The 25885-nt window shown below is 54.8% G+C and overlaps 1 protein-coding gene across 2 annotated transcripts; it reads left to right on the top strand.

The window, feature by feature from the left end:
• Positions 1–10319: 10319 nt before the first annotated feature.
• On the top strand, positions 10320–25592 carry PDIA4 (protein disulfide isomerase family A member 4). Of its 2 annotated transcripts, none has more exons than XM_037515395.2 (10): positions 10320–10446; positions 14705–14873; positions 16840–17045; positions 18512–18650; positions 18946–19151; positions 19259–19417; positions 21071–21222; positions 22531–22687; positions 23143–23376; positions 24842–25592. In XM_037515395.2, the coding sequence occupies exons 1-10, from the start codon at positions 10359–10361 to the stop codon at positions 25255–25257; spliced, it is 1926 nt and encodes a 641-aa protein (XP_037371292.1). In that variant the 5' UTR covers positions 10320–10358; the 3' UTR covers positions 25258–25592. The 2 variants fall into 2 exon arrangements, with proteins under 2 accessions (XP_037371292.1, XP_037371285.1); XM_037515388.2 differs by having other exon boundaries at positions 22528–22687.
• The last annotated feature ends 293 nt before the right edge of the window (positions 25593–25885 follow it).

The following is a 25885-nucleotide window of genomic DNA, read 5'->3' as shown; positions in this document are numbered from 1 at the left end:
TTAATTTTTTTTTAGATTTATTTATTTATTTATACAAGCGCTGGGTACAGTCAGAAGCGCGGGAGGGTGAGAGAATTCACCAGAGCCAGAGCGGGCAGCAGAGCAGGCAGAAGGACCGAAGGACACTGCTGAGGGGAGCAGCAGGCGGCAGGAGAGGTCTGCGCGCCATGTGGGTCCCTCCTCCGGTGGCCGGGGAGCAGCCGGGGATGGAACCGGTGCTGCAGAGGCTGCGGGCAGCTTCACAACCCAGCGCTCAACCGCTGCACCACCGGGGAGGCCCCGTCTTGTCTGTTTTGGTGGATGCTGCAGTGTCGCAGCAGGTCCCACTGGAATTATGTTCCCAAGGAACAGTTGATGGTTCAGCAACACTGGAGTAATCTGATGTGGGAAACTTAAAACTACAGGTGCAAAGATGTGCGGGACTAGAATTTAGCTAAGCGGTTGGGAGCTGAAGTGTAGACGTGGGTGTTCTAGAACAGAGATGCTGTTTGAAGCTGAGAGCGTGAATGAGATGCCCAAGAGTGGCATCTCAGCAGGCGACACAACTCTGAGAAAAGGCAAAATAACAAAGTGAAACAGCTTCCTCAGGAGCATCGCAGGCACTATAGTGTGAGGCTTTTTCAAGCAAAAGTTAAAAGTGAACACGTACAAGTAGAAGACCACTACGGTTACATCAGAAGGCCGCGTGGGCACAGAGTGTCTGTTCTCCGTGAGAGGCGTTCTCCACACAGAGAACACTTGCCTGTGGCAAGATTCATGTTTCATGTGTTAGCGTGGATGACTGGGGTCCTGAGGGATGACAGAATGAGACTGTAAATGGTAATGGGGATTACTCTGAAACAATACTTCACAAATTTTTCTGGAACACTAATTCCAAAGATATTCTACCAAAAAAAAAAAAAAAAGAAGAAGAAGAAGAAGAAGAATTACATGACCAGCTAGTTTATTTTTTTTCACATTTTTTTTTTAAAACAGTTTTTTTAAGTTTTATTTATTTATTTATACAAGCACTGGGTACAGTCAGAAGCGCGGAAGGATGAGAGAATTCACCAGAGCCAGAACGGGGAGCAGAGCAGGCAGAAGGACCGAAGTACATTGCTGAGGGGAGCAGCGGGCGGCAGGAGAGGTCTGCGCGCCATGTGGGACCCTCCTCCGGTGGCCGGGGAGCAGCCGGGGATCGAACCGGTGCTGCAGAGGCTGCGGCTTCGCAACCCAGTGCTCAACCACTGCGCCACCGGGGAGGCCCTTTTTTCACATTTTTTGAAAGATTTTATTTTATGCATACAGGAGCTGGAGCACAGGCAGAGGTGTGTGTGTGGCGGGGATGAGGATTCACCAGAGACAGAGTGGGGAGCAGAACAGGTGGATCTAAAGTGGATGCTGATAGCTTGATAGTGCTGAGACTTAACCCCTTGTGACACCAAGGAGGCCCCTTTTTTTCTTTCTCCCCCTGCCCCAATACTCATCTTGTGGACACAAGAGTTCTGCAGAGCTCATTTTGGAAAACTTAGCTGAAGAACCATGTCTTTGGCAAGGCAACCCTGTCTAGTAAGAAGAGTAAGAGTCCTAGGGGAGAATGGCAAAGAAAAACTTTTGTCAGTAAACCTGGCATTGGTGTGTGAGCACCCTCTCCTCAAGTGATGCGATACTCAGAGGGTAATTAAGAGACCCTGGTGGCACAAGGGGTTAAGTCTCAGCATTATGAAGCTCTCCACAGCCACTGCAGCATGAAATGATCCCCAGTCAGGGAGGTGACCCACATGGCACAGCAGACCTCACCTGTCTCACCCGCTGTTCCGCTCAGCAGTGTATGTCAGTGAATCTTCCTGTTCTGCCCCGACTCTGTCTCTGGTGAATCCTCTCAGCCTCCACACCTCTGGTCTACACCTCCACTCTTGTATGCATGAATTAAAAAAAAAAATCCATAATAATAATATGAAAAAAGAAGCATCTGGATCCAAAAACAAGTTGAAGGAGTTAAAGTGATTGCTAAAATAAGAAAAGACTCGGAGAAGGATTTAAAAATCTCCCAGAAAAAAAGATCCAAAGATCAGATAACAGGAAGACAATATGGAAGAGAATGAATAGTGCAAAAACTAGCCTTTTGCCCATTGTGTTTCGGTCCTTTTATTCCCTACATTGCAAAAAGCCTATCAATACATACATTTATCTGATACATGCATCTATGATGTAAATGCAGGGGGGCAGACCGTGGGAGAAGAACCCTGCAGTGTTCCCATAAGCAGCCTTAGGTGACCTCTGAAAGTGGTTTGCTTCACCCAGAAAACTACACAATCGTGCAAATCAAGGGGTTCAAATACTGGTGTTCATTGTAGGAACACCCATAACTGTGCGGGCCCTCACGGGTCTGCAGGACCCGTGTGTAATGGGGCCATTTTGTCCTGACGGTGGTGGAGGTGTCAGGTGGAGCAGCAAAAACCGAGGCCGGAAAAGGCGACGTCACGTACGCGTGCTCCTACTGCCTAACGTAGATGCCATCAGTTACAGCGCCAACCTGTTGAACCCCAAGAGGAGGGGAGTCTGCAGAACCTAGTCCTCCCAGCCCCGAGGTCGGGGGATCCGGCCCGGGGCGGGGACTCGCTGCGGGGCGGTGCGGGGAGGCGCCGGCCCCTCCCGCCTGCAGGCGGCGCTCGCGAGCTGCGGCGGCTCCGCGTGTTCCCATGGCAACGGCCGCCCGAGCAGGGCCGACTGCCGCCGCGACCACGCGGGCCTCGGGGGGCCGGGCCTCCCCGCTGGGCTGGCGCCGGGACGCCAGTCTCCACCCTCGGACCGTCCGGGGCTCGGGCTCGGCGGCCCCGCTCGGAGGGCGGCCTCGCCCGGGAGTCGCGGGAGGCTCGGGAGATGCGGGGCCCCGGTGTGCGCGGCGGGACGGAGGCGGCGGCCTGGCCCGCGCGGGCTGTGAGCCCGGCCTCCGCTCGACGGCGGGCACGGCCTGGCGCGCGGCCCCGGGCCCGCTGAGTTCTTTGAAGCAGAGGCCTTGATTTTTCATCTTGGCTCCCTTCCCACACAGTACACGCCCCACGGGCCGTTCACCCAGTCACAACGCCCCACTTCATCGCCCTCACACTGCGGGCGGCCGTTTCCTCTCCCCCAACCCACGTCCGCACCTGCCTTCTCGGTCACTCCACCTGCACGCCTCAGGGTGCCCCAGACTGAAATCGGTCCTGACCCCGCTCGGCCCCTCGTCCCTCCCTGCGGGTAACTCTTCCCTCCTGTCTGGTCCCGCTCATCTGACCCTCCCTCGCCCTCTCCCCTACGTCTTTGTCAGCGGTTGATTTTAGTTCTTGTATCACTTGAGTCTTTCCATCCCGCTGCCACCACACCCGTCATCTGCACGGGCACCAGAACACCTTCTACCTGGTGTTCCTGACTGCAGTGCCGCCTGCCCACCGGGGCGATCTTTGTGAAATGCAAATATTTTCATGCCACCCTCTGCCTAGAATTCTTCACTGATTCCTACTGCTCTCAGACTAAAACCATTTGTTATCTGTCCCCTCTTTATCCCCAGCTTTATCCTTTGCTGTATCTCTGCCTGCCCTTTCTCCACTACACTAAATAACCCACCTTTCTCCAAATTCTCCACGTGCCAGTTCCGTGCAGTGAGTTGTCCTTTCATCTCTTGCTGTGTCTCCAGGCTTTACGTCTTCTAAGTCATTGCATGGACTCGGCTATATCCACCATCGCAAGGTTCGAAGCCATCCTCAGGGGCAGGTTTATAGCACAGTGTCTACTGTGGGAGAGAAAAGAGCACAAATCAAAGACATCAGCTTCTACTTTAAGAAAATGGGGGGTGGGGTGGGAAAGAGTAAATGAAATCTAAAGAAAGTTGAAGACAGGAAATATAGATCAGACCTGAAATCTCTGGAATATAAAGTAGGAAAACAATAAGGAAAAAAAGTCAATGAAACTAAAATTTGGTCCTTTGAGAAGACCAGTGAAATTTACAAATGTCTAGCCAGTCTAATTAAACACACACAGAGACAAAAATTATCAAAGTCAGTAAGAGAGGTCACCACACTAAAGATTTTACAGTTATTAAAAATATAAGAAGAGGATATTATAAACAACTTTATACCAGTAAATTTTTTAAATGCATTTTTTTTAATAGAGGCATGCTTTATTTATTTGTTTGTTTGTTTGTTTATACAAGCCCTGGCTACAGTCAGAGGCGTGGGAGGGTGAGAGAATTCACCAGAGCCAGAGCGGGGAGCAGAGCAGGCAGAAGGACCGAAGTACACTGCTGAGGGGAGCAGCGGGCGGCAGGAGAGGTCTGCGCGCCATGTGGGACCCTCCTCTGGTGGCTGGGGAGCAGCCAGGGATCGAGCCGGTGCCGCAGAGGCTGCGGGCAGCTTCGCAACCCAGCGCTCAACCGCTGCGCCACCAGGGAGGCCCTATACTAGTAAATTTTTTAAAAGATTTATTTTTATCTATTTATTTATACAAGAGCTGGGGTACAGGCCAGAGGTGCAAGGGGTGAGAAGATTCACCAGAGACAGAGTGGGGAGCAGAACAGGTGGATCTACTGAAATACACTGCTGAGGGGAGCAGCAGGGAGGCAGGAGAGGTCTGCTGTGCCATGTGGGTCAGCTCCCTGGCTGGGGATCTAACTCAAGCCACAGTGGCTGGCAATAACTTGACAGGGTCGAGACTTAACCCATGCACTACCAGGGAAGCCCAGTGGTGGTCTTTTTAATAACAGCTAACAAGTGCCTGCAATCTTTTTACGTTTGGTGACAATGAAACTTGAATGCTGAGCGAATCATCTTAGTTTGAATCTTAAAACATTAAGATTACTTTAGAACAATGAGAAATGGTGACCAACGCCAGTGGCTTAACAAAGAAATGACCGTGTCCGTGACCTACTTCCACACACTTGCAAAGAACATCTTGTCACAGAAAACCCTCTGCAGAAATGTCAGCTTGGCCTGACTCACGATGGGTGGCCCCATCTGTATGTGTGAACATTTCGTCTTTAGAATCAAGACAAAGGCAGTCAGTACTCACTTATTGGAAGATGCAATAAAAGTTGCAGCAATTGCAAAATCAATAAATCCCAAAACATAAAGGTAGAATCTGAGTACAATGTATTAATTGTGAACAGAATAGTTTAGCTGCTACCTGAGCAGCTCAAGGAGTCCTGAGTGTGGGTATGGGAACTCATTTCAATCTGGAGTCTTCAGGAATCAAGGTGGACCCTTCAAGGGAGAACTAACTTCCATAAGGAGACCATGTAACAGCATGGGAAAATGGCTACCATGTGTTGTCAAGGTTAAACGTAGTGTTACCAGATGGAGAGATCCTCAGTTCTTGACTATGGCTAGGAGAGAATACAAAGCCACCTCCAAGCAAAGCATAGCTGCAGCTCTCTTTTTTTTTTTTTAGAATTTTTTTTTTATAGAGGCATTTTTATTTATTTATTTATTTGTTTGTTTCTGTTTTTGTTTATACACGCACTGGGTACAGTCAGAAGCGCGGGAGGGTGGGAGGATTCACCAGAGCCAGAGCGGGGAGCAGAGCAGGCAGAAGGACCCAAGCACACTGCTGAGGGGAGCAGCGGGCGGCAGGAGAGGTCTGCGCGCCATGTGGGACCCTCCTCTGGTGAACCGGCGCTGCAGAGGCCGCGGGCAGCTACACAACCCAGCGCTCAACCGCTGCGCCACCGGGGAGGCCCTCTTTTTTTTTTTTAAAAAAAAGATTTATTGGGCCTCCCCGGTGGCGCAGCGGTTGAGCGCTGGGTTGCGAAGCTGCCCGCGGCGTCTGCGGCGCCGGTTCGATCCCCGGCTGCTCCCCGGCCACCAGAGGAGGGTCCCACATGGCGCGCAGACCTCTCCTGCCGCCCGCTGCTCCCCTCAGCAGTGTCCTTCGGTCCTTCTGCCTGCTCTGCTCCCTGCTCTGGCTCTGGTGAATTCACTCACCCTCCCGCGCTTCTGACTGTACCCAGTGCTTGTATAAACAAAAACAAACAAACAAATAAATAAATAAATAAGCATGCCTCTATTAAAAAAAAAATAAATAAAAAAAAAAAAAAAAAAAAAAAAAAGATTTATTTATTGGGCCTCCCCGGTGGCCCAGCGGTTGAGCGCTGGGTTGCGAAGCTGCCAGCAGCCTCGGCTGCACCTGTTCAATCCCCGGCCTCTGGGCGAGCATCCCACATGGCATGCAGACCTCTCCTGCCGCCCGCTGCTCCCCTCAGCAGTGTACCTCGTCAGTCTGCTGGCTCTGCTCCCGGCTCTGGCTCTGGTGAATTCTCTCACCCTCCCGCGCTTCTGACTGTACCCAGTGCTTGTATAAATAAATAAATCTTAAAAAAAAAATTTATTTATTTATGCAGGGCCTTCTGGGTGGCACAAGGGGCTAAGACACAACCTGTGAAGCTGTTTGCAGCCACTGCAGCATGAGTTCAATCCCTGGCCAGGGAGCTACCCACAGGGTGCAGCAGACCTCTCCCATCTGCCTGCTGCTCCCCTAAGCAGTGTATTTCAGTTGACCTGCCGGTTCTGCTCCCCACTCTGTCACTGGTGAATCCTCTCATTCCCCGCACCTCTGGCCTACACCCTAGCTCTTCTGTCCATAAATGAATAAATCTTTTTATATTCATGTAAATAAATGCATATAAGAACTGGGATACAGGCCAGAGGTGCGGGGGGTGAGAGGATTCACCAGAGACAGAGTGGGGAACAGAACAAGCAGGTCTACTGAAATACACTGCTTAGGGGAGCAGCAGGGAGACGGGAGAGGTCTACTGCGCCCTGTGGGTAGCTCCCTGGCCGGGGATCAAACTTGTGCTGCAGTGGCTGCGGATAGCTTCGAAGTGCTGAGATTTAACAACTTGCGCCACCACGGAGGCCCCTGCAGCTCATTTAAAGCCAGTACACTCTGGAGAAGTCCAAGCTGGTAGCATCCAGGAAGAGCAACTGCACTGAGTGGCAAGGGATCTTCAATGGGATGCAAGGACCTGCTCACTCCATCCTATTCTGAAAAAAATGTTACCAGGTTCATGTTCTGCCCTCTGTCTGGACCTGGGAGTCTTGGTCCTTCCTGCCCCTGCCTTCCCAGCAAGCACATCCCAGATGTTGCCCTATCAGCCCCAGCAGATTTTTCCTGGATACTGTTGATTCTTTAGTATCTGTTGTCTTAGGCACCCTCCTTAACTACCTAACAGTAGGATAGAAAATCACAGCAGGTTGTATTTCTTTCTGGTTACCATAGTGTTTGCCTGTAAAGGCAAAGATGTCTGCACATCTTCCTTCTTTAAGGCTTCAGTATTTTTTTTTTTTTCATTTAAAAGGGCTTATTACGGTTGAGCGCTGGGCTGCGAAGTTGCCCGCAGTGTCTGCAGTGCCGGTTCGATCCCCTGCTGCCGGCGAGGGTCCCACATGGTGTGCAGACCTCTCCTGCCGCCCGCTGCTCCCCTTAGCAGTGTACTTCGTCAGTCTGACTGCTCTGCTCTCCCCTCTGGCTCTGGTGAGTTCTCTTACCCTCCTGCGCTTCTGACTGTACCCAGTGCTTGTATAAATAAATAAATAAATCTTTAAACGGGCTTATTAGGAAAAGGAGAAAGAAAAAGGGAAGCACCTGCGTAGTCACAGGTGGGCAGGAGTGCTGCCAAACCTTCAGTCTTTCTACCAAAAAAAGAACTATGAGAGGGCCATGGGGAGGCCATCAGGACCATTCCAGAACATATAAGAAGTTTCAGGCCATGCCGTTTAACTCCCCAAATAAGAGTGGGCGGCAGCATCATGTGTGCAGGACCCACAGCACATGCAGATGTGCAGCTGCTGTTTTCAGTTTCCTTTTCTGGCCAGATAATCTTGGCTTTGCTGGCTGACACCAGTGCCAAGATTAGTAATCACAGATTACTAATTGGTAGTCACAGATCCACCTGGAGGCTCTAGGTGGGAGAGGGTGGTTACTTCCCCATAGGCACTGGGTGGGAGAAGAGAGAAGCACAACCCCAAATAGACCTACAAACAAGGTCTAATCCTGTTAAATGGCTGCCCAGAGGCAACGCAGCCTCTGGTTCCGTGACTCAAGTCATTCTCTCTGAGCTTGAGCTTACAACTAATTACAGAGATCTCGGAGATAGTGGCAAATATTTCACCACTCTCTGTGCTGACTCTCCACGCAGTGGTCTCACAGAATTGCTCCCATAACCAAACTGGTTGAAATTTAGGGATAAAGAGGGAACAATTGTTATAGGACAGGGAGAGGGGTAGCCCAAGCCCCACAAACCTGCCTATTCTAAATGGGTTCTGCCATCCGCCGCATCAACACAAAACATAGGAGACTTTAATGGGAAGGAACTTTAATAAAACTAGGAAACAATACAGGTAAGGCAAAGAGTCTAGTTTCTAAATGAAGCACCCAAAGTTACCCGTCCCCTCGTGGGTAAAAGTCCATCCATATGGGATTGGCCCAGAACAAGGCCCCAAAGCCTGCCACAAGTCTAAAGCATCTTCCAGTGGGGACCCACAGAAAAGGGTCAGAAACAACCAGACAAGCCTGGAAGGAAAAGAGCAAAATCAACATCAAGATAAAAGCTGCCATTGTCACCTCCCCACGGGTCTCACCCACATCTGTGTCACCTAGTCCACGACCAAAAGACAAGCGCAGTTTCTTCACGTGTCTCTAGGCTCCATGCGCCTCCTCCAGGGCTCCTTGCTCCATCCTGCTTCCTTCCTCAGTCTCTTCTGCAGCTTCTCCTCTTCCTGCTCAGCTCCACCCTTCCTTGGGTGGGGCAGGGAACCTGGAACTTCCCCCTTTCCTGGGGACCACCCTGTTACACAATGACCTTTTAAACTTGATAAAGTAATATTTTGCTGTTGAATGAACTTCTGTTGCTATACCCCAAATGCTTCTAAAAAAAGCGTGATAATTAAATTTCACACGTAATATAATACTGTTTTTACCCACACACAGTTCATTTTGAAAGGCTTCTCCCATATCTTGTATTAGCAAAGGGTCTTAGTGAAATTGGTTGTATTTGTCCTACATCTGTGGTGGGGGGGGGTGCTCATTTCTCTCAGTTTAATTAGAACTTATAGGAAACTATAAAACATTAGGAAAGACAGATATTCTGGCCAGGCTTTTATCTTTTTGAAGAGCTCTTTAAAATGATATTGAATGCTTTGCTATTCTCTTTTCAGAGCATATTAACAAATCACGCAGTGTAAGGGGTCGTGTGAATGTTGGTTGTATATATTTTTTTGCCCTACAAAACTGAGAGGGGAATGATCTGATTCACAGGAGTGCAATAAAAAATGCATTAAGTTAAAATTCACTAATTGCTAACGTCTGTGAGTAGTTAGTTTTCTTTCTTCTTTACTTACAATCTGTATACACAGAGAAACACTCATTTGTTGTGATTTTGCCCTATTTGTCTTCCATAACTCCGCAAGCACACAAATCGCCAGGTGTCAAAGAAATCGGCTCTAATGCAAACCACAGACTCGACAAACAAGTCAGTATCTTAATATTTTTTCTAAATTTGGTTCAAAGAGGGGAATTTGAAGACCATGGCTAGACCTTTGTAATCTACTAGACTGTGTAGCTGGTCTGTCACTTTTGCAGAATATCAGAGAGGAATAAACAGACTGATGACCTGTTCATAGATGAAACCGTTAAGAAAAGCCTCCCCAGATCCTAGCTCTGGATTCACTTTTTACCGAATGCGCATCCCTGCCCCCAACCCTGTTTTAACCCGGGCATGGAATGTGAACTTTTATTTGTTCAAGCAAAAAAAGGAAACCAACATGAGCATGCAGCAGACACGGCAGCCCCATCACTCCCCAACGGACTGGGCGGGACCCCCGGGTGCTGCGGCCCGGACCTCCCCGGGCAGGGGGCGCGGCCAGGCTCTCGGCCGCTCCGCCGGGCACACGTGTTCCTGCCAAGTTCGGCGGCCGGCGCCGCAGCCCCGCCCCCCCGCCTGCCCAGGCTCCGCCCCGTGTACCGCCTCCCGCGCCCCCGACCAATCGCGCTCCGTGGCGTGTCCTGGCCCCGCCCCTCAGGCCCCGGTCCCCCGGCTTTGTTCTCCCCCCCTCCCTCCTTCAGCCTGTGCGCTCCCGGCAAACCGAGTGGCAGCCGCTGATTGGTGGCTGCGGCGCAGCCAATCAGGAGCGGGCACCTCACGTTAGCGCCTGGAGCTTTAAACGCGGGCGCGGCGCGGCGTGCGGAGGAGGACGGGTGGGCGGCGCCGCGCCGGGATTGGTCGCCCCGCGGCTCGCCCCGCCCCCAGCCGTCCCGCCAGCGCGTCCCGGGGCGTCTTTCTTCGCGCGAGGCGCCCCCGAGGCCGGAGCGCGAGCCGCAGCGCCGGAGGCCGCGCTCTGCCCGCCGCCATGAGGCCCCGGAAGGCCTGCCTGCTCGCGCTGCTGCTGGCGCTGGCGCAGCTGCTGGCCGCGGCGGGCGCCCGCGGGCCGGACGACGGTGAGCGGCGGGGGCGGGGGCGCCGGGGGCCGCGGCCCGCGTGCGCGGGGCCCCCCGGGGGCGCCGCCCTCTCGCTGGAGTTTCGGGGCGGGGGCCGGGTCCGGCCGCGAGGGGCCCCGGCAGGAGGCGGGGAGGCCGGGGCAGCCCCCGCGAGGGGCGCTCGGGCGGCGGGACTCCGGGCGGGGGGCGCTGCTTCCCGGGGGGCGGGGGCCGCGGGCGCGTCCGGCCGCCGGGGCTCCGCTCCTGGGGAAGCCTCGGTGGGCCTGGACGGGAGGCCGCGGCGCGGCGGGGCGGGCTCGGCTGGGCCGCGTCTCGGCGGAGCCGGGGAGCCTGCGTCGCTGCCCGGGGCGAGGTCCGCGCCCGGCACTGTGCTGCGCACCAGCTCCCGGGGAGCGACCCGAGGGGCGCCGGTGAGGGGGCGCAGGCCCGGCCCGAAGGCTGCGCCCCGAGAACACGGCGCCCCGGCGCTCGCCGGCCTTTTTTTGGGGAGGAGCAATGACTGTTTTTCCCCAGTGAGTTGGTTCTCACGTAGATGACCGCCCTTCTCTAGTGTTGGCGGGAGGGGGGGGGATGCGACCTTTACACCTTCAAACAGGTTGAGTAACGCACCTGCGCGGGTCGAGTCCCCGATAGGAAACCAGCGCGCACCTGCGGGGGGAGCCGAGCCGGGCGCCTGCCGCCTCGGGCCTCTGTCCAAGTCGAGTCCCCCAAGTACACCCCAGCAGAATGCGGGGCGAGCCGCAGAGTCTGAATGTTAGAACAAGTTTTTCACGGCTCCTTAGGCAGAAGAGATTTGGGGCGGGGGTGGGGGAGGGCGCATGCGAGTTTGAGGCCCAGAAGGATGGAGGGTACCTTTGGACGCTGCTGAAAAGCAAAATAGTTTTGTCTTGGTTTTCACCCAGTGATTTGATTTTGGGGGTGATTCTTAAGAGGCCTGTGAGAGTGGTCATTTGGGTCACAGGTCACTCAGGCGGCAGAAGCCCTGGGAAGCTCTGGAGTGACCCTGGAATCGAGTTGTCATGGCCACAGGGCCCTCTGGGGTGGCTGCGGCTTCTAGTCCTCCAGTTACACTCGGATCACTGTCCTGTGGATTTTGGGGGGTCTCCACTTTGTAGCTTCTTCACCCTGGATGTTCCAAGTCTTTTAGGTTTTGGTTTTGTCTTCCTTTTTGGCCTCTCACATTCTAAATTCAAACAGTAGAGTGACGTGCTGAGGTTTCCCCATCCACCCCAAGAGCCTGGTTCCTCGGTGGCATTTAAGCTCGGATGGCATCAACCACGGACGGCAGGGCTGGCCATGTCTCAGGGCAGAAATCACTGGGCCGTTCACTTCTTCGCGGGGAGAGCAGTGAAGGGAAATATTTTGAAAACTCTTTGTTGCTGCCTGTTGGGGATTGGCTTAGTTGTAAAAAACAAAGGGAAATTCACTTGCGAGTAGTGCTAAGAAGGGGCTTGGGTGTCTTTCTATGTGAGTGGTAGCCACCAGGCTTTCCTGCCTCCAGTGCGCACTGGGAAGAAAACCTAATGGACACTCTAGTAGAGCAGATAAGTCAGTGATCTGGATGGACCCTGCCCTGGTAGCTGGGTGGTCCACGGGTAGGAGACATAAAGCGCTCTGTATCTTCTGGAAAGTGGGTGTAATGTGTTTCCCACAAGGGGAGAGGCGCCTGGCACATAGTGATGTCATAGCTGATCACACATTTCTGTCACTGTCCAGTACAGGCCGTTAGGTGCTGACCAGTGGTGGAGTTTGACCATGGCAAGCTCTTCTGTGGTGGTGGGGATACCCTGAAGGCGTGGCCAGCGTCCAGGCCGGGTGGTGGTGTGGACAAGGGATCGCTTCTTATGTCCCCCAGATGACACGGGGCCCCACATTTCAGCAGTGGCGTTCCCCTGTAGGCCAAGCCATGTGGAGATGGTGTGAGAGGCCACACTGGTGAGGAGGAGGATACTTTCCGGAAGGTGCGGGGAGACTGGATTTAACTGGATTTCAAAGTGAAGCCTAGTGAGGTGTGGTCTCCCCCGCATTGAGTGGGGTGTTTTCCTTGCAGGGGGTGGGAACACAAAGCAGCGCCTTCTCACCAGACTGATTCAGTCCGGGCTGTCCGCGTTCTGGGGGAATGGACGGGGAGGCGTCCTGCCTAGACAGCTAGAGACCGTGATTAGGTCCTGGCTTTTTGCTTGCCGTCCTTAAACAATAAAAACGGAAATTACCTTGTTTAAGGTTTCAAGAAATGAGTTTCCCATACCCTTTCACAGATGGCAGCTTCCGGCTGAGAGGCAGCTTTGCTTCTCTGTTTTGTAAATTCACCTCCTCCCTGTGGAGTAGATGCTGAATCCCCCTTGGCCGCGTTCTGCCCTAGTGCTTTCTCTCCAGCTTGCCCCCTACCCCTGCGCTACTGTGAGGCACCTGTGAGGCAGCGTGGGTAGGCATGGCTGGAGAACCCCGCCTCACTGGGTAGCTCACAGCCAGGCAGGCCTCTGCAGCCTCCGGGCTCCTCCTCGCTCCCCTCACTGGAGCAGAGAACCTGTAGGATCCTCCTCCCCACCAGGTTTGCAGCCTCGTGCCCCCCTCGGTAGGACTTTGAAGAGAGGTGAGGGAGACCAGCCCTCTTGAAAGCACCTGTCACTGAGGTCCATAGGCTGGCCTAGGGGAGCACAGAACTGGCCCTGCAGGCTCAGGGGCAGACACTATTTCTGGACATGTCCGAACCCCCAGCCAGCCAACGTTAAGTTCAGAGGTTCCCCAAGAACATTAGGCCCTCCATGCACGAGGACGGGGCAGAGAGTGTGCATGGCCCACCCCCAGTGGAGGGGCTTCAGGGCATTCGAGTGTCATTACCCTTCCGAGTTGTGAAGGTGGAGACGGGCATGAGGCCAGTTTGTCTTCTCTGGGGTCTGGCCCCCAGCGCATCCAGGGAGCCGGTTCCTCCCCGCCCCATAGAAGAGCTGGGGTGCAGGCCAGAGGTGCAGGGGGTGAGAGGCTTCACCAGAACAGAACAGGAGGATCTACTGAAATCCACTGCTGAGGGGAGCAGCGGGGAGACAGGAGAGGTCTGCTGCGCCCTGTGGGTCAACTCCCTGGCCAGGATCACACTCAGGCTGCAGCGGTGAAGCAGAGAGCCTGGTTCTTAATGCTCTCTCCCCAAAATGTGCAAAATAGGGGAGTGGGATGGGAGAGCTGCGGCCCAGCCCAGGGGGTGGGTGGACAGGGGAAGGAACTTGTCCCAGGAAACAAGGGCCTCAAGTTTGTTTTGGGGGTGGGGCAGGGGTGAGGCTGTGCCTGCTTCCCTGACTTACTGCCAGGACTTGACTCCTGGGCTCGGGGGAGCACTGTGTCTTCAAAGCAGTAGCTCACGGTACTGGACTATCTCTGGGGCAGCTTGTCCGAAAGACCCGCCGGCCCCTTGGAGCGGTCAGGCTTCGGAGGTGACGCGTGTTCGTGACCATTTGCCGGGCGGGAGAGCCTCGTTCCCGAGGCCTGTGCTTGTGTGCCTTAGCACTCTAGTTTGGCCAAAAGAAAACAGCAAACCTGCCGAGCCTCGATGAGACGCGCTCGGCCCCTCGTTCTTGACCTCCGGCGGGCTCCCTGCTGAGGCGGTGTCTGTAGCATGTTTTGGTGCGTGTTGACCTGAAATCCCTAAACTTCTTCAAGGGGTGACACCCCCTCTGGAGATGACTCAGAACTGGCTTTGTAAGTCAGACCTAATTCCTTACCCTCTTCCTCATCACGCTTCAGTCTTTCCCAAGGACAGGCTGGAAGTCTGGTGTGGAAGTCACCTTGCCTTTGAGCACAGAGGTGGGGCACCGCGAAATGAGGTGCCCGACGGCAGAGCTGGGGTATGGGTCAAAGAACCTTGAATTAAAACGTGGCCTGACAAGCCTTCAGGCCTGAGGGCTGGCTCAGATGGGGAGGCGGCTGCAGCCGGGGGTCTGTCTGGGCAGGAAGCATGCAGAAAGCAAGGGGGGGGGGGCACTATAGCTGGCATGGGCCCTGTCCTATCCTCCAAGTGCTGCTGTGGAGTTTTGACTTTAAATTCTAGACCTGGGGTTATCAACCACCTCTTAACCACGAGCTCTGAGTGGTGACCACACCCAGTCTGCAAACTTAGAGCCTGATCTCTGGGCGGGCCCAGGTGAGCACTGCTGCCTGCAGGGCCTCGCAGATTCATGACACGTTTTGAGGGTTTGGGGTTCTGGGAGAGTCTTAGGGAGGCGAGTTGATGGTTTCCTGACCAGCCTGGGGACTCTCCGTTCAGATGCTAACAAAGAAGATGCCATGGAGGACGAGGACGAGGAGGAAGACGAGGACGAAGACGAGGACTTGGAAGTTAAGGAAGAAAACGGTGTCTTTGTGCTGAAAGATGCGAACTTTGACGACTTCGTGGCTGACAAGGACACGGTGCTGCTGGAGTTCTACGCTCCCTGGTAAGGCCCACATGCCTGACCCCCCTCACCTCATCCAGCATCCATTAGCGTCCTGGAGGAGCTGGGTGCCCGCTGGTCCCGCATCCAGGATTCAAGTCAAGAATATGTGGTTCCGGTGGGGGAGGGGCTTGCCCAGCTGTGCTGGGGGGCCAGGTGCAGCTCCTTACAGAGTCTGTGCCCCTCCTGCCTGCGATGTCCAGTAAGTGGGGCATGTCTGGCTCCCTGGAGAGGCAGAGCCAGGTACCCACTTCCCTGTCTTTTGCCCTCATGGTGCAGGGCGCCGCGGCTCCTGTGTTCCTCCCCACCCTGCTGTGTTTGCTCTCATAATCCCTTCCCTGCTTCTCGGAGTCAGACACACTATGTCGTTGGCCAGTGCCTGTGTTCAAGTATGGTATGAGGGTTTTTCTGTAAAAATACCTAAACAGGGCCTCCCTGGTGGCGCAGGGTGTAAGTCTCAGCACTATCAAGCTATTTCCAGCCACTGTGGCCTGAGTTCAATCCGTGGCCACGAGGCTGACCCACAGGGCGCAGTAGACCTCTCCTGTCTCCCTGCTGCTCCCGTCACAGTGGATTTCAGTGAACCTGCTTGTTCTGTTCCCTGCTCTGTCTCTGGTGAATTCTCTCACCCTCCTTGCACCTCTGGCATGCACCCCAGCTCTTGTATGCAGAAATAAATCTTTAAAAAGTAAATTACTTTATTTTATTAATAGTACATTAAAATATTTTAATAAAAGATATTCATAAATATTCTTTACTACATTCATTGTAAAGCAGCCAACGCTGGCACGCTTAGCATCAGAATACGGCATTGTCGCCAGCCAGGGTGACTGGCCAGTTCCCGCTGGCTCTGAGGGATTGCGTGAAATAGTGTTTTTCATACAGAATTTTTTTTTAAAATTAATTTATTTATATAAGCACTGGGTACAGTCAGAAGCGCAGGAGGGTAAGAGAACTCACCAGAGCCAGAGGGGAGAGCAGAGCAGGCAGACTGACGAAGTACACTGCTGAGGGGAGCAGCGGGCGGCAGGAGAGGTCTGCACACCATGTGGGACCTCCCCGGGCGGCCGGGGATTGAACCGGTGCTACAGAGGCTGCGGGCAGCTTCACAACCCAGTGCTAAACCGCTGTGCCACCAGGGAGGCCCTTCATACAGAATTTTGACCTCGCAGACCCCCTGAAGAGTTTCTCTGGCCAAACTTGGAAAGAAAATCCTGTGGTTTCATGATATTGAACACCAGAGCTGGGAGGTGAACCTGGGTCTGTGGCTTCCGGCGCCCTGGGCCTCCCTGTCATGTTGCCTCGTTTCTTGTGCCTCTTTTTTTTTTTAGATTTATTATTTATTTAAAAGATTTTTATTTATTTTTATACAAGAGCGGGGGTATAGGCCAGAGGTGCGGGAGGGTAAGAGGATTCACCAGAGACAGAGTGCGGAGCAGAACAGGCAGATAACCGAAATACACTGCTGAGGGGAGCAGCAGGAGCAGCAGGAGAGGTCTGCTGCACCATGTGGGAATCTCCCTGCCAGCCAGGAATCGAATGGTGCTGCAGAGGCTGCGGACAGGTTCACAGCGCTGCGCTCAACCCGCTGCGCCACCGGGGAGGACCTAAGATTTATTTTTATGCATACAAGAACTGGGGTGTAAGCCAGAAGTGCCGGGGAATGAGAGAATTCATCAGAGACAGAGTGGGGCACAGAACAGGCAGATCCACTGAAACACACTGCTGAGGAGAGCAGCAGGCGGGACAGGAGAGGTCTGCTGTGCCATGTGGGTAGCTCCCTGGCCAGGGATAGAACTCAAGCTGCAGTAGCCGGTGATAGCTTGATATAGCTGAGTCTTCACCCACCTGTGCCGCCAGGGAGGCCCTGTCTTGCTCCTCTTAATGGTGCACGTTTCTGGCCCTGATGCGATTCTTGCGTGCACCGCTTGACGTAAGTTAACCTGCTTCTCCTTGATTGAATTCTCAGGTGTGGACATTGCAAGCAGTTTGCTCCAGAATATGAGAAAATCGCCAGTACCTTGAAGGAGAATGACCCCCCCATTCCTGTCGCCAAGATCGACGCAACTGCTGAGTCGGGCCTGGCCAGCAGGTTTGATGTGAGCGGTTACCCCACCATCAAGATCCTTAAGAAGGGGCAGGCTGTCGACTACGAGGGCTCCAGGACCCAGGACGGTGAGTGGCGCTTGTGCTGTGGGCTGAAGTCGGGTCCAGCCTCTCCCTGAGGGCGAGAGTGAGGGCAGTGAGGATCGGGTAGTGGAGAGAAAGGAGGACAAGCCAGTGATGTGGGAGCACCGTGCACCAGACTAGGGAGCACTCTCTGTGGCATGTTCAAGGTAACAGGTGAGCGTGTCCTTGAACCAGCGTCCCACTTCAGACCCCGACACACAGGGTCTGGTGCAGATGTGTTGAGAAGGACCCGAGGCCGAGGGGCTTGCTGGAACCCTAGAGCAGCAGCTCTTCAGTCCGGCGGCAGCAGACCCACCTCGGGGCCTGGTGGGCTCCCAGCTCTCTAAGCTTCAGGTCAAGCTCCATAACCTGCATTTCTTTGGAGGGCGCAGGACTTGCTGAGGGTGCCGTCCACGGGGTCCACAGCAAGTGGAGACCCACCAGGGGCCTGACGGTCCCTCCGTGACTTGTGTTAGGCACCGAGTACATGGTGTTAAGCGGACAATGCCCTGCGGGCATACTTTAGCACAGTCATTTCTCTTTTAATCACTAAAATGTTACCATGGGGCCGTGGAAGTGCCAGGGCCCAGGGCCCAGGTTGTGGGCCACAAGCTGCCCTTGTCTGGGATGAGCGCCCTCCTGGGCCAGACCTTGGGCTGTGTCCCAGAATGCAGGGGCTCTTGTACTTGCCTCAGGGTTCTCTTCCACCTGGTGTGAGTCTGTTCTGTGATCCTCTGAGCACTGGGGTGGGGGGCGGGGGGCACGAAGATAGTCATGCCCACGGAGCCTTATTTTCACACTGTATCTGTCTGTGGGCCGGGTGATGTGTTACCCTGGGCTGTCCTCGGGTTAACCGGCCAGGTGGGGTGCGGCATTTGCCCCTGGCTGCTGCCGAGCTGCCGCCCGTGCACCTCGGTGAACTCCAGGGCACTGCAGGGGTGCACGCCTGGCCTGGGGCCAGCTCCGCCGCAAGAAAGCATCTCAGAGTTTGCTGCTCTGCTCCTAAGACCCTTTGGAAAGTGCTTCGAGAGAATATGCTCTGTGTTCTCCGCTGTTGGATCCTCTCTGAGGAATGAGGGAGGTGACACTTCCTAGTGACGGCGCCCGAGCACCAAAGCTGCGGCTCCTCTGTCTGTTTTTCTCATGTTCTGCGTGCATTGTGTGACGTGACAGCTAGTGAGTGGGCACACATGTGCCTGCATGATAAGGGCATGTCCTCTTGGAGGTCGCTGGTGGGTGACATCACAGGTGGTGAAAGGGCAGGTCTTGTTTTCTGGCTGGTCACAGCAGCGGGCACAATGGGCCTCAGGCCTGCATGGCGCTGACTGTCCGCGAAGCCCTTGGGAGGTGCGGCTGGCTTTCAGGAGGTCTCACGTAGGCCCTCCACCTTCCCTGTTCTGCACCTGTCCCTGGAGCTGGTGAAGCACCGTGGCATGGGGCCTGCGGGCACTCAGTCTCTTGGTTTCTTTTAGAAATTGTCGCCAAGGTCAAAGAAGTCTCCCAGCCCAACTGGACGCCTCCCCCAGAAGTCACGCTTGTGTTGACCAAAGACAACTTCGACGAAGTGGTCAGCAACGCAGACATCATTCTGGTGGAGTTCTATGCCCCCTGGTGAGTCGTGGGTCATGTGACTCGGGTGTTGCTGGGGCCTGTGCAGAGCCCATCTGTGTGGAGAGGGCTGCTGCTTCTAAGTCTTTGGGGATAGGTGAGCCAGACACAGGCCTGGAGTGGGCAGGGCAGCAGTGCTTGTCCGGGTGAGTTCCTTGTGGCTCAGCTGGTTCTCATTCTGGAGTGTTTTCAGGCTCTGGCCTAAATGAGAGTGAGCCCGGGTGGGGGGGTGTTCCCACCTGGCTGGGAGGGTGCATCCACCCTGGAGGAACCCTGACACACTGGCTTCCTCCTGCAGGTGTGGGCACTGCAAGAAGCTCGCCCCTGAGTATGAGAAGGCGGCCAAGGAGCTGAGCAAGCGCTCGCCCCCGATCCCTCTGGCGAAGGTGGACGCCACCACAGAAACTGACCTGGCCAAGAAGTTCGATGTCTCTGGCTACCCCACCCTGAAGATCTTCCGCAAGGGCAAGCCTTTTGATTACAACGGCCCACGGGAAAAATACGGTAGGCTGCTCCCTTCCTCTGCCGGCGGACGGGTGGGCAGGGGCTCCTGGCGACTGGGGTGGGTGCCCCAGCGCCCAGCCCCTGCTCAGGCCCATCTCTGCCCACAGGTATCGTGGACTACATGATTGAGCAGTCCGGGCCGCCTTCCAAGGAGATTCCAACCCTGAAGCAGGTGCAGGAGCTCCTGAAGGACGGAGATGACGTGCTCATCATCGGGGTCTTCCAGGGGGAGAGCGACCTGGCCTACCAGCTGTACCAGGAGGCCGGTGAGTGCTCCAGCCTGGTGCGTGCACAGGCCGGCACAGGCCGGGCTGTCTGCGGCTGCTGGGGAGTCTTCTGCTTCCACGTCAGTTGGAGGTGGCTTGATAGAAGATCGAGACAGCCTCTATGGGAGTGAGCTTTCCTTCAGGGCGCGGGGTCACAGTGATGCGACCTCGTCCTCACTAAGTAGAGGGTTCTGGTTATTCTATCTCTCTCCCTCCTCGCTTCTCAGGAACCAGCTTCATCCGGGTTCTTCATCCACCTCTGTGCCCTTCCCAGAGCACCTCTGCAGGGGAGCCTTGAACAGAAGGGAGGGCTCCTGAGTGAGAACCAGGTTTGAGTCTTGGCCCCGCTGGTTATGTGTGTCATATAACCTGCTAGGGCTGGTCCACAGGTGGTGACGTCTCGGCCAGTGTGTTCTGTCCCCCGCCGTGATCTTTGCTACTTTAGGGGTTCATGGAGTTGCTGCAGATGAGGCAGTTGGTAAAGAGCCTGGAAGTACCAAGTGCCCAATAAACACCAGTCTTTTTCAGGTGCGAAACCCTGATGAACAGCTGCCGACTGTGTTCTCTGCCCCTTCCCATGTCCATTGTCTGCCTGGGTCTACTCTTCCAGGGGCAGGTGTCCTGGCCCATGGCTTCTGAGAGGAGCTGCACCATCTCTGCATTCCCTGGGCCTTTCCAGGACAAGCCTGCCGCCCCGCTCTTCAGTAGCCTCAGCATGGGGTTTCATCTTGGGAGTTTCACAAGATTTAAATGAAAGCACTGCACTTAGCCCAGGAGCCGGCAGTTGGCTGTCATGTCTGAGAAATTTGCTCTAGGTTTTTCTTTTTTAAAGATTTATTTTATTTTATTTATTTATTTATACAAGCACTGGGTACAGTCAGAAGCGCGGGAGGGTGAGAGAATTCACTAGAGCCAGAGCAGGGAGCAGAGCAGGTAGAAGGACCGAAGGACACTTCTGAGGGGAGCAGCGGGCGGCAGGAGAGGTCTGTGCGCCATGTGGGACCCTCCTCCAGTGGCCGGGGAGCAGCCAGGTATCGAACCGGCTCTGCAGAGGCTGCAGGCAACTTCGCAGCCCAGCGCTCAACTGCTGCACTACCAGGGAGGCCCTTTTTTTTTTTTTTTAAAGATTTATTTATGTATACAAGAGCTGGGGTACAGGCCAGAGATGCGCGGGGCGGGGGGGGGCGCGGTGAGAGGACTCACCAGAGACAGAGTGGGGAGCAGAACAGGTGGCTCTACTGAAATCCACTGCTGAGGGGAGCAGCGGGTGAGACAGGAGAGGTCTGCTGCACCCTGTGGGTTTCTCCCTGTCCGGCCTGGGATTGAACTCATGCTGCAGAGGCTGCGGATTGCTTCATAGTGCGATGCTTAACCCCTTGCACCACAGGGGAGGCCCCAGCTGTAGGGTTTTTCTTGAGGTTTTTTTTTCCCTCGCAAATTCCAAGGTACGGTTTTTTAGGCTGTAATTTACACCTGTCCCGGGTTTTTAAGAGTAAACCCCCTTCAAGTGTCCAAGCTCCCGGTGTCTCTGTGTCATGCCCGGTGGTCGTCACTTTGTCAGGGCCTTTGCTTTGGTCACTGTGGGCGATGAACAAACCTCGGCCACTGAGCACATTTAATCGTTGACCTTTTCTCTTTCTGTTTATTTCCCAGCTAACAACCTGCGAGAAGATTACAGATTCCAGCACACTTTCAGCACGGACATAGCCAAATTCTTGAAAGTCTCTACCAGCAAGTTGGTCATGATGCAGCCTGAGAAGTTCCGGTCCAAGTACGAGCCCAAGAGCCGGGTGATGGACATCCAGGTGAGTGAGAGATTTGCCTGCTGCCTCTGGGGTATTGTAATGTGGAGGTTTGCTCCACATGGAGGGTCTGGGTGCCAGCCTAGCCTGGAGGGCATTTGTGTTTGGGTTAGGGGAGGGGCTGTCTTGTCCCTGCAGGACTGGGGCCAAGGGCCCTGGCAGAGCTCTGCCTGCTTTTGCCTAAGGATTTACTCCCTCTCTTCATGCCTCCCGCTGAGCCAGCACTGGCCCCTAGACACCCACCACAAGGGCCTGCTGTGCACCTGGCCTTGCTCTTGACAGGCATGTGCTCTGGCAGGCGGCTCCAGCCAAGGCCAGCAGGGTGATAACAGGTCTGTGGTCACAGGGGGAGCCGCTGAGTATGCCTCGGAGACTTGGGCTCCATGCCTCTGGCAAGCCCTGCCCAGCCTTCAGTGCCACACGGGCACTTGCCTGACTGTCCCAACCAGCTGGGACTCGAGCGTGGAGCTCACCCCCACTTCTAGCTCTGTGACCTTGGGGTAGAAACTTGGCCTCGCCGGGCCTCAGTTTTCTTGTATGTTGTGGGACTGCTATCCGAGGGGCCCGGCTCCTTGGTGACTGGGACCCCGCAGAAGCCTCCAGAACACTGCACATCCCTCTGCTGACATCCCTGAGCGCCGTGTTCTCTCGGGACTGTGCACCCAGCCAGTCACAGGTGCCATCTCCCCTGGAAAGCCACCTCGTGAACCAGGCTTAGGAGCCCCCACCCCATCCCCTGGCCTGACAACCTGCCTCCCCATGGGGGGCAGGGGGCAGTTTGAGGTGGAGCAGCCTCACCCCACCCCGCACTTGTCTGGCCCAGGCTCCCACCTGAAACCACACGGCTTGGCGCAGCGTGCGGACAGGGTTGGTTTCTCAAGGCCGAGCTCCAAGCCTTATATGCCTGCTTGCTTGACTGTGTGTGGGCAGGTGAGGGGCTCCCTCCCTTTCCCTCTCCTCCCCTCACCCTCCTGTGCTCTGGGCGTCCCTAAGTGTCCCTGGAAGGGCCGTTCGGGGGACCTTAACTGCTGGGACTATGCCATTGGGTCTACGCCTTCCTCTTCCACTTCCTAATTGACACCGACTTTGAGCTCAGACCAGAGAAGAGGGCACAAGGTGTCTGCGGTCGCCTGCCAAGCTCACATAAAATTTACTGGAGGGAAAGGAACCCCCAAAAATAACAGGGAGATCCTGGGGTGTGCTGGTTGGGGGAACCCCAAAACAGTTCATCCTCAAAGATGTCATTAACAACAATAAAAGGTGGGACACCGTTTTGGGGCCTGCTCCTCACCTGTCCCCACTTTGAAGCAGGGCTCCACGGAAGGGTCGGCCATCAAGGACTACGTGTTGAAGCACGCGCTGCCCCTGGTGGGTCACCGCAGGACATCCAACGACGCCAAGCGGTACTCCAAGCGCCCCCTGGTGGTCGTATACTACAGCGTGGATTTCAGCTTTGATTACCGAGCAGGTGAGGGTCCCCAGGGGCCAGCTCTGAGGGTGTGGGCGCTCTGCTCATGCACTTAGGAATCCTGCCCCAGGCCTGCAGCCTGGTAGCCGGTATTGGCTCTGGCACTAGGGTCCTTTTCTTCCTGTGCTGCATGTATAGCTACCCACTTGCCTTCCGTTTTTCTGTAGGAGGGCTGCTCAGAGTCCAGTCCAGCTCAGAGCTGAGACTTGGCTCGGACACAGCAGAGCAAGTACTAGCCCAGCCCCTGCTTCCCAGACGGCTGAGGCTTGTGTCCCTGGACACAGGCCTCACGGACACCTTGGCCTTCTCACCATGGCCCACCTGCTCGCAGAGGCTTTTTCAGAAATGCTTGTCTGCTTGAGGCACCTTGGGGCTGGGACTAGGTCAGGGAATATGAGCAACAGAATCTTGAGTTTATCTCAGACTCAGCTCACAGCCTTGGGTCTTCATTGCAGCTACTCAATTTTGGCGGAACAAAGTCCTGGAGGTGGCTAAGGACTTCCCTGAGTACACCTTTGCTGTGGCTGATGAGGATGACTTTGCCACGGAGGTCAAGGACCTGGGGCTCAGCGAGAGTGGCGAGGACGTCAACGCCGCCATCCTGGACGAGGGCGGCCGCAAGTTTGCCATGGAGCCCGATGAGTTTGACTCTGACGCCCTCCGCGAGTTTGTCACAGCTTTCAAGAAAGGTGAGTCTCCTGGGTGGACCACGGGGACCCCTGGCACCCCGCCTGCTACTTGACCGCAATAGCGGTGCCCCTTCACTCCTCTGGAGGGTTCGTCTGGCCCTGGCCTTGATGTCGGGTTTTCTCTCCTGTGCTGAAGGACGGGGCATGGAAACAGGGAATCTTTCTTTTTGCCTCCTTTTTTTTTTTTAAAGATTTATTTTATGCATATAAGATCTGGGGTGCAGGCCAGAGGTACAGGGAATGAGAGGGCTCACCAGAGACAGAGTGGGGAGCAGAACAGGCAGACTGACTGAAATACACTGCTGAGGGGAGCAGCGGGGAGACAGGAGAGGTCTGCTGTGCCCTGTGGGTAGCTCCCTGGTCGGGGATCGAACTTGTGCTGCAGTGGCTGCGGACAGCTTCGTGGTGAAGAGACTTAACCCCTTGCGTCACCAAGGAGGCCCTCTCTTTTGCCTTATTTTTAAATATGAAAAAAATGTGTATGTCTTGAATATTTCAAGATAACTTATTTTAAAAACATTTAAGGTAAAACAGGTGTTTGGACTTGGGAATAATGTGTGTGTAGTAAATGTGGCCTGGGGTTGTAATGAGAATGTATTTATTGCTCTTGGCTGAGTATGTCACCCAGTTTTTTCACACTGGCTGGGTTGGGACAGGCTTGGAGGCTGTCTCCTGCCCTACATGCTCTTCCCACCATGGTCTCCAGTGCCCACTCTGCCCCAGGCAGCTGCTCTTGTGACTGCCTCACTGGACAGGATCCAGAGGCCCAACAGGCCTGGGGCAGGGTCCCCACTACGCTGCAGTCTCACTGCTAGTGTGCACAGAAGCCAGTGCTATGACACTGACTCTTGGGAGGAGAGCAAGCCTGCAAGGTCCTCCAGCAAGGAGAGGGAGGAGAACCGCAATCCTGCCTCCCCACCCTGAAGAGCGCAGGGGCTTTCACAGGAGTGGCGGTAGAGGAGCAAGCTGGGATGGGGGAGCTGTGAGGCTGGGTCAGGTTTGATTGGATGGTTGGCTGTGAAGTGGTCTGTGTAAGGACAAGCTTTCTCAGGTAACTGCACCTTCAGGATTCCTGTTGCTGGACCCCTTGTCTCTAAATGTGGTCTGAGGGGCGCAGCCTTTTAATTTTGGCTCCTTGTTGGTAGGCTCTTAGCTCAACCCACTTGGGTTCAGTTTAAGGTCAGTCGCCTCTGCATGAGCTCGGGTTGTGTCATCTGCTCTGCTGTGTCTGAAAACCTCAGAGGAGAGTTGATGTCCTATGTGGCCTCGGCCTGACCTCGGTTTCGGGATGCGCTGCACCCTCTCTGGCCTTCAGGGGCTGGGAGAGTAGGAGAAATGAGGAAGCCCAAGCACTGCGTTGCCTGTTTGTGGGTAGGCTTTGGAGACAAGGCCCCACCTAGACCAGTCAACTCCCGGGGTCCGGGGCATTTTCTGTGCTCACGCTCCCTCCCCTCCCCACTTGCAGGAAAACTGAAGCCCGTCATCAAATCCCAGCCTGTGCCCAAGAACAACAAGGGCCCAGTCAAGGTCGTGGTGGGGAAGACCTTCGACTCCATCGTCATGGACCCCAAGAAGGACGTGCTCATCGAGTTCTACGCGCCCTGGTGCGGGCACTGCAAGCAGCTAGAGCCCGTCTACGCCGCCCTGGGCAAGAAGTACAAGGGCCACAAGAATCTGGTCATCGCCAAGATGGACGCCACCGCCAATGACATCACCCACGACCGCTACAAAGTCGAGGGGTTCCCCACCATCTACTTTGCCCCTAGCGGGGACAAAAAGAACCCAATTAAATTTGAGGATGGAAATAGAGATCTGGAGCAATTGAGCAAGTTTGTCGAAGAACATGCCACACAGCTGAGCAGGACCCGGGAAGAACTTTGAAGGCGCGCGGTCCGCGGAGAGGGTCAGACACTGTGGCTTCCGCGGGAGGCGCCTGCGTCGGAGCGCCCGAGCTGCCAGTCAGCGCGGCCCGGGGTGTCCTTGTTTGTTTTTACTGTTTTATACTCTGGCATTTCACCTCATGCTCTGAATACTGAATAGCTACGAATGACTTGATAGTTTAGGCCTGATTTTTACAGAGGAAACGTCTATTTTTATCATTATTTGGGGTTTGATTTTTTTTTAACCTTTCACTTCTTTAATATATTTCCTCAGAGCAGATAAGTTCAGTCTCTTCTTGTGTGAATGTTTTTTTTCTTTTTTTAATTTAAAGTTTAAAAAAACCTTTGCCAAATCATGTTGATTTTTGCCTTTTATTTCATCATAGTCTGAGGAACTCTCAGTAGGAGCAGACCTGGCTGGAAGGGCTCTGTGTTTGCCTCCTGTGCTGCTAGGCGGGGGACAGTCACCGAGCACCCACCTGGGGCATAGGGGCCCAATCCAGCCGGCCCCAGTGGGGTCCAGCATCAAGGGCCAGGAGCCTTTCCCTGCCCCCCACCCTCTGAGCTGTGTCTGAGGCTCTGCCCGGGCCGCAGCCACCGCCTGTGGTGGTCCCACCTCAGACGCAACC

The sequence above is a fragment of the Talpa occidentalis genome, unplaced genomic scaffold (assembly GCF_014898055.3).
Source record: "Talpa occidentalis isolate TD23 unplaced genomic scaffold, MPIMG_talOcc4v2.1, whole genome shotgun sequence".
NCBI classification, from domain to species: Eukaryota; Metazoa; Chordata; class Mammalia; order Eulipotyphla; family Talpidae; genus Talpa; species Talpa occidentalis.
Note: the sequence above shows the minus strand (reverse complement) of the source record. Positions and strands in the feature narration are given on the sequence as shown.

Coding starts and splice junctions, on each gene's coding strand:
- PDIA4 (XM_037515388.2), top strand. CDS start 10,359: ATGAGGCCCCGGAAGGCCTGCCTGCTCGCGCTGCTGCTGGCGCTGGCG. Junction 19,418..21,070: donor CCAGCTGTACCAGGAGGCCG/GTGAGTGCTCCA, acceptor TTTATTTCCCAG/CTAACAACCTGCGAGAAGAT. Junction 23,377..24,841: donor TGTCACAGCTTTCAAGAAAG/GTGAGTCTCCTG, acceptor CCCCACTTGCAG/GAAAACTGAAGCCCGTCATC.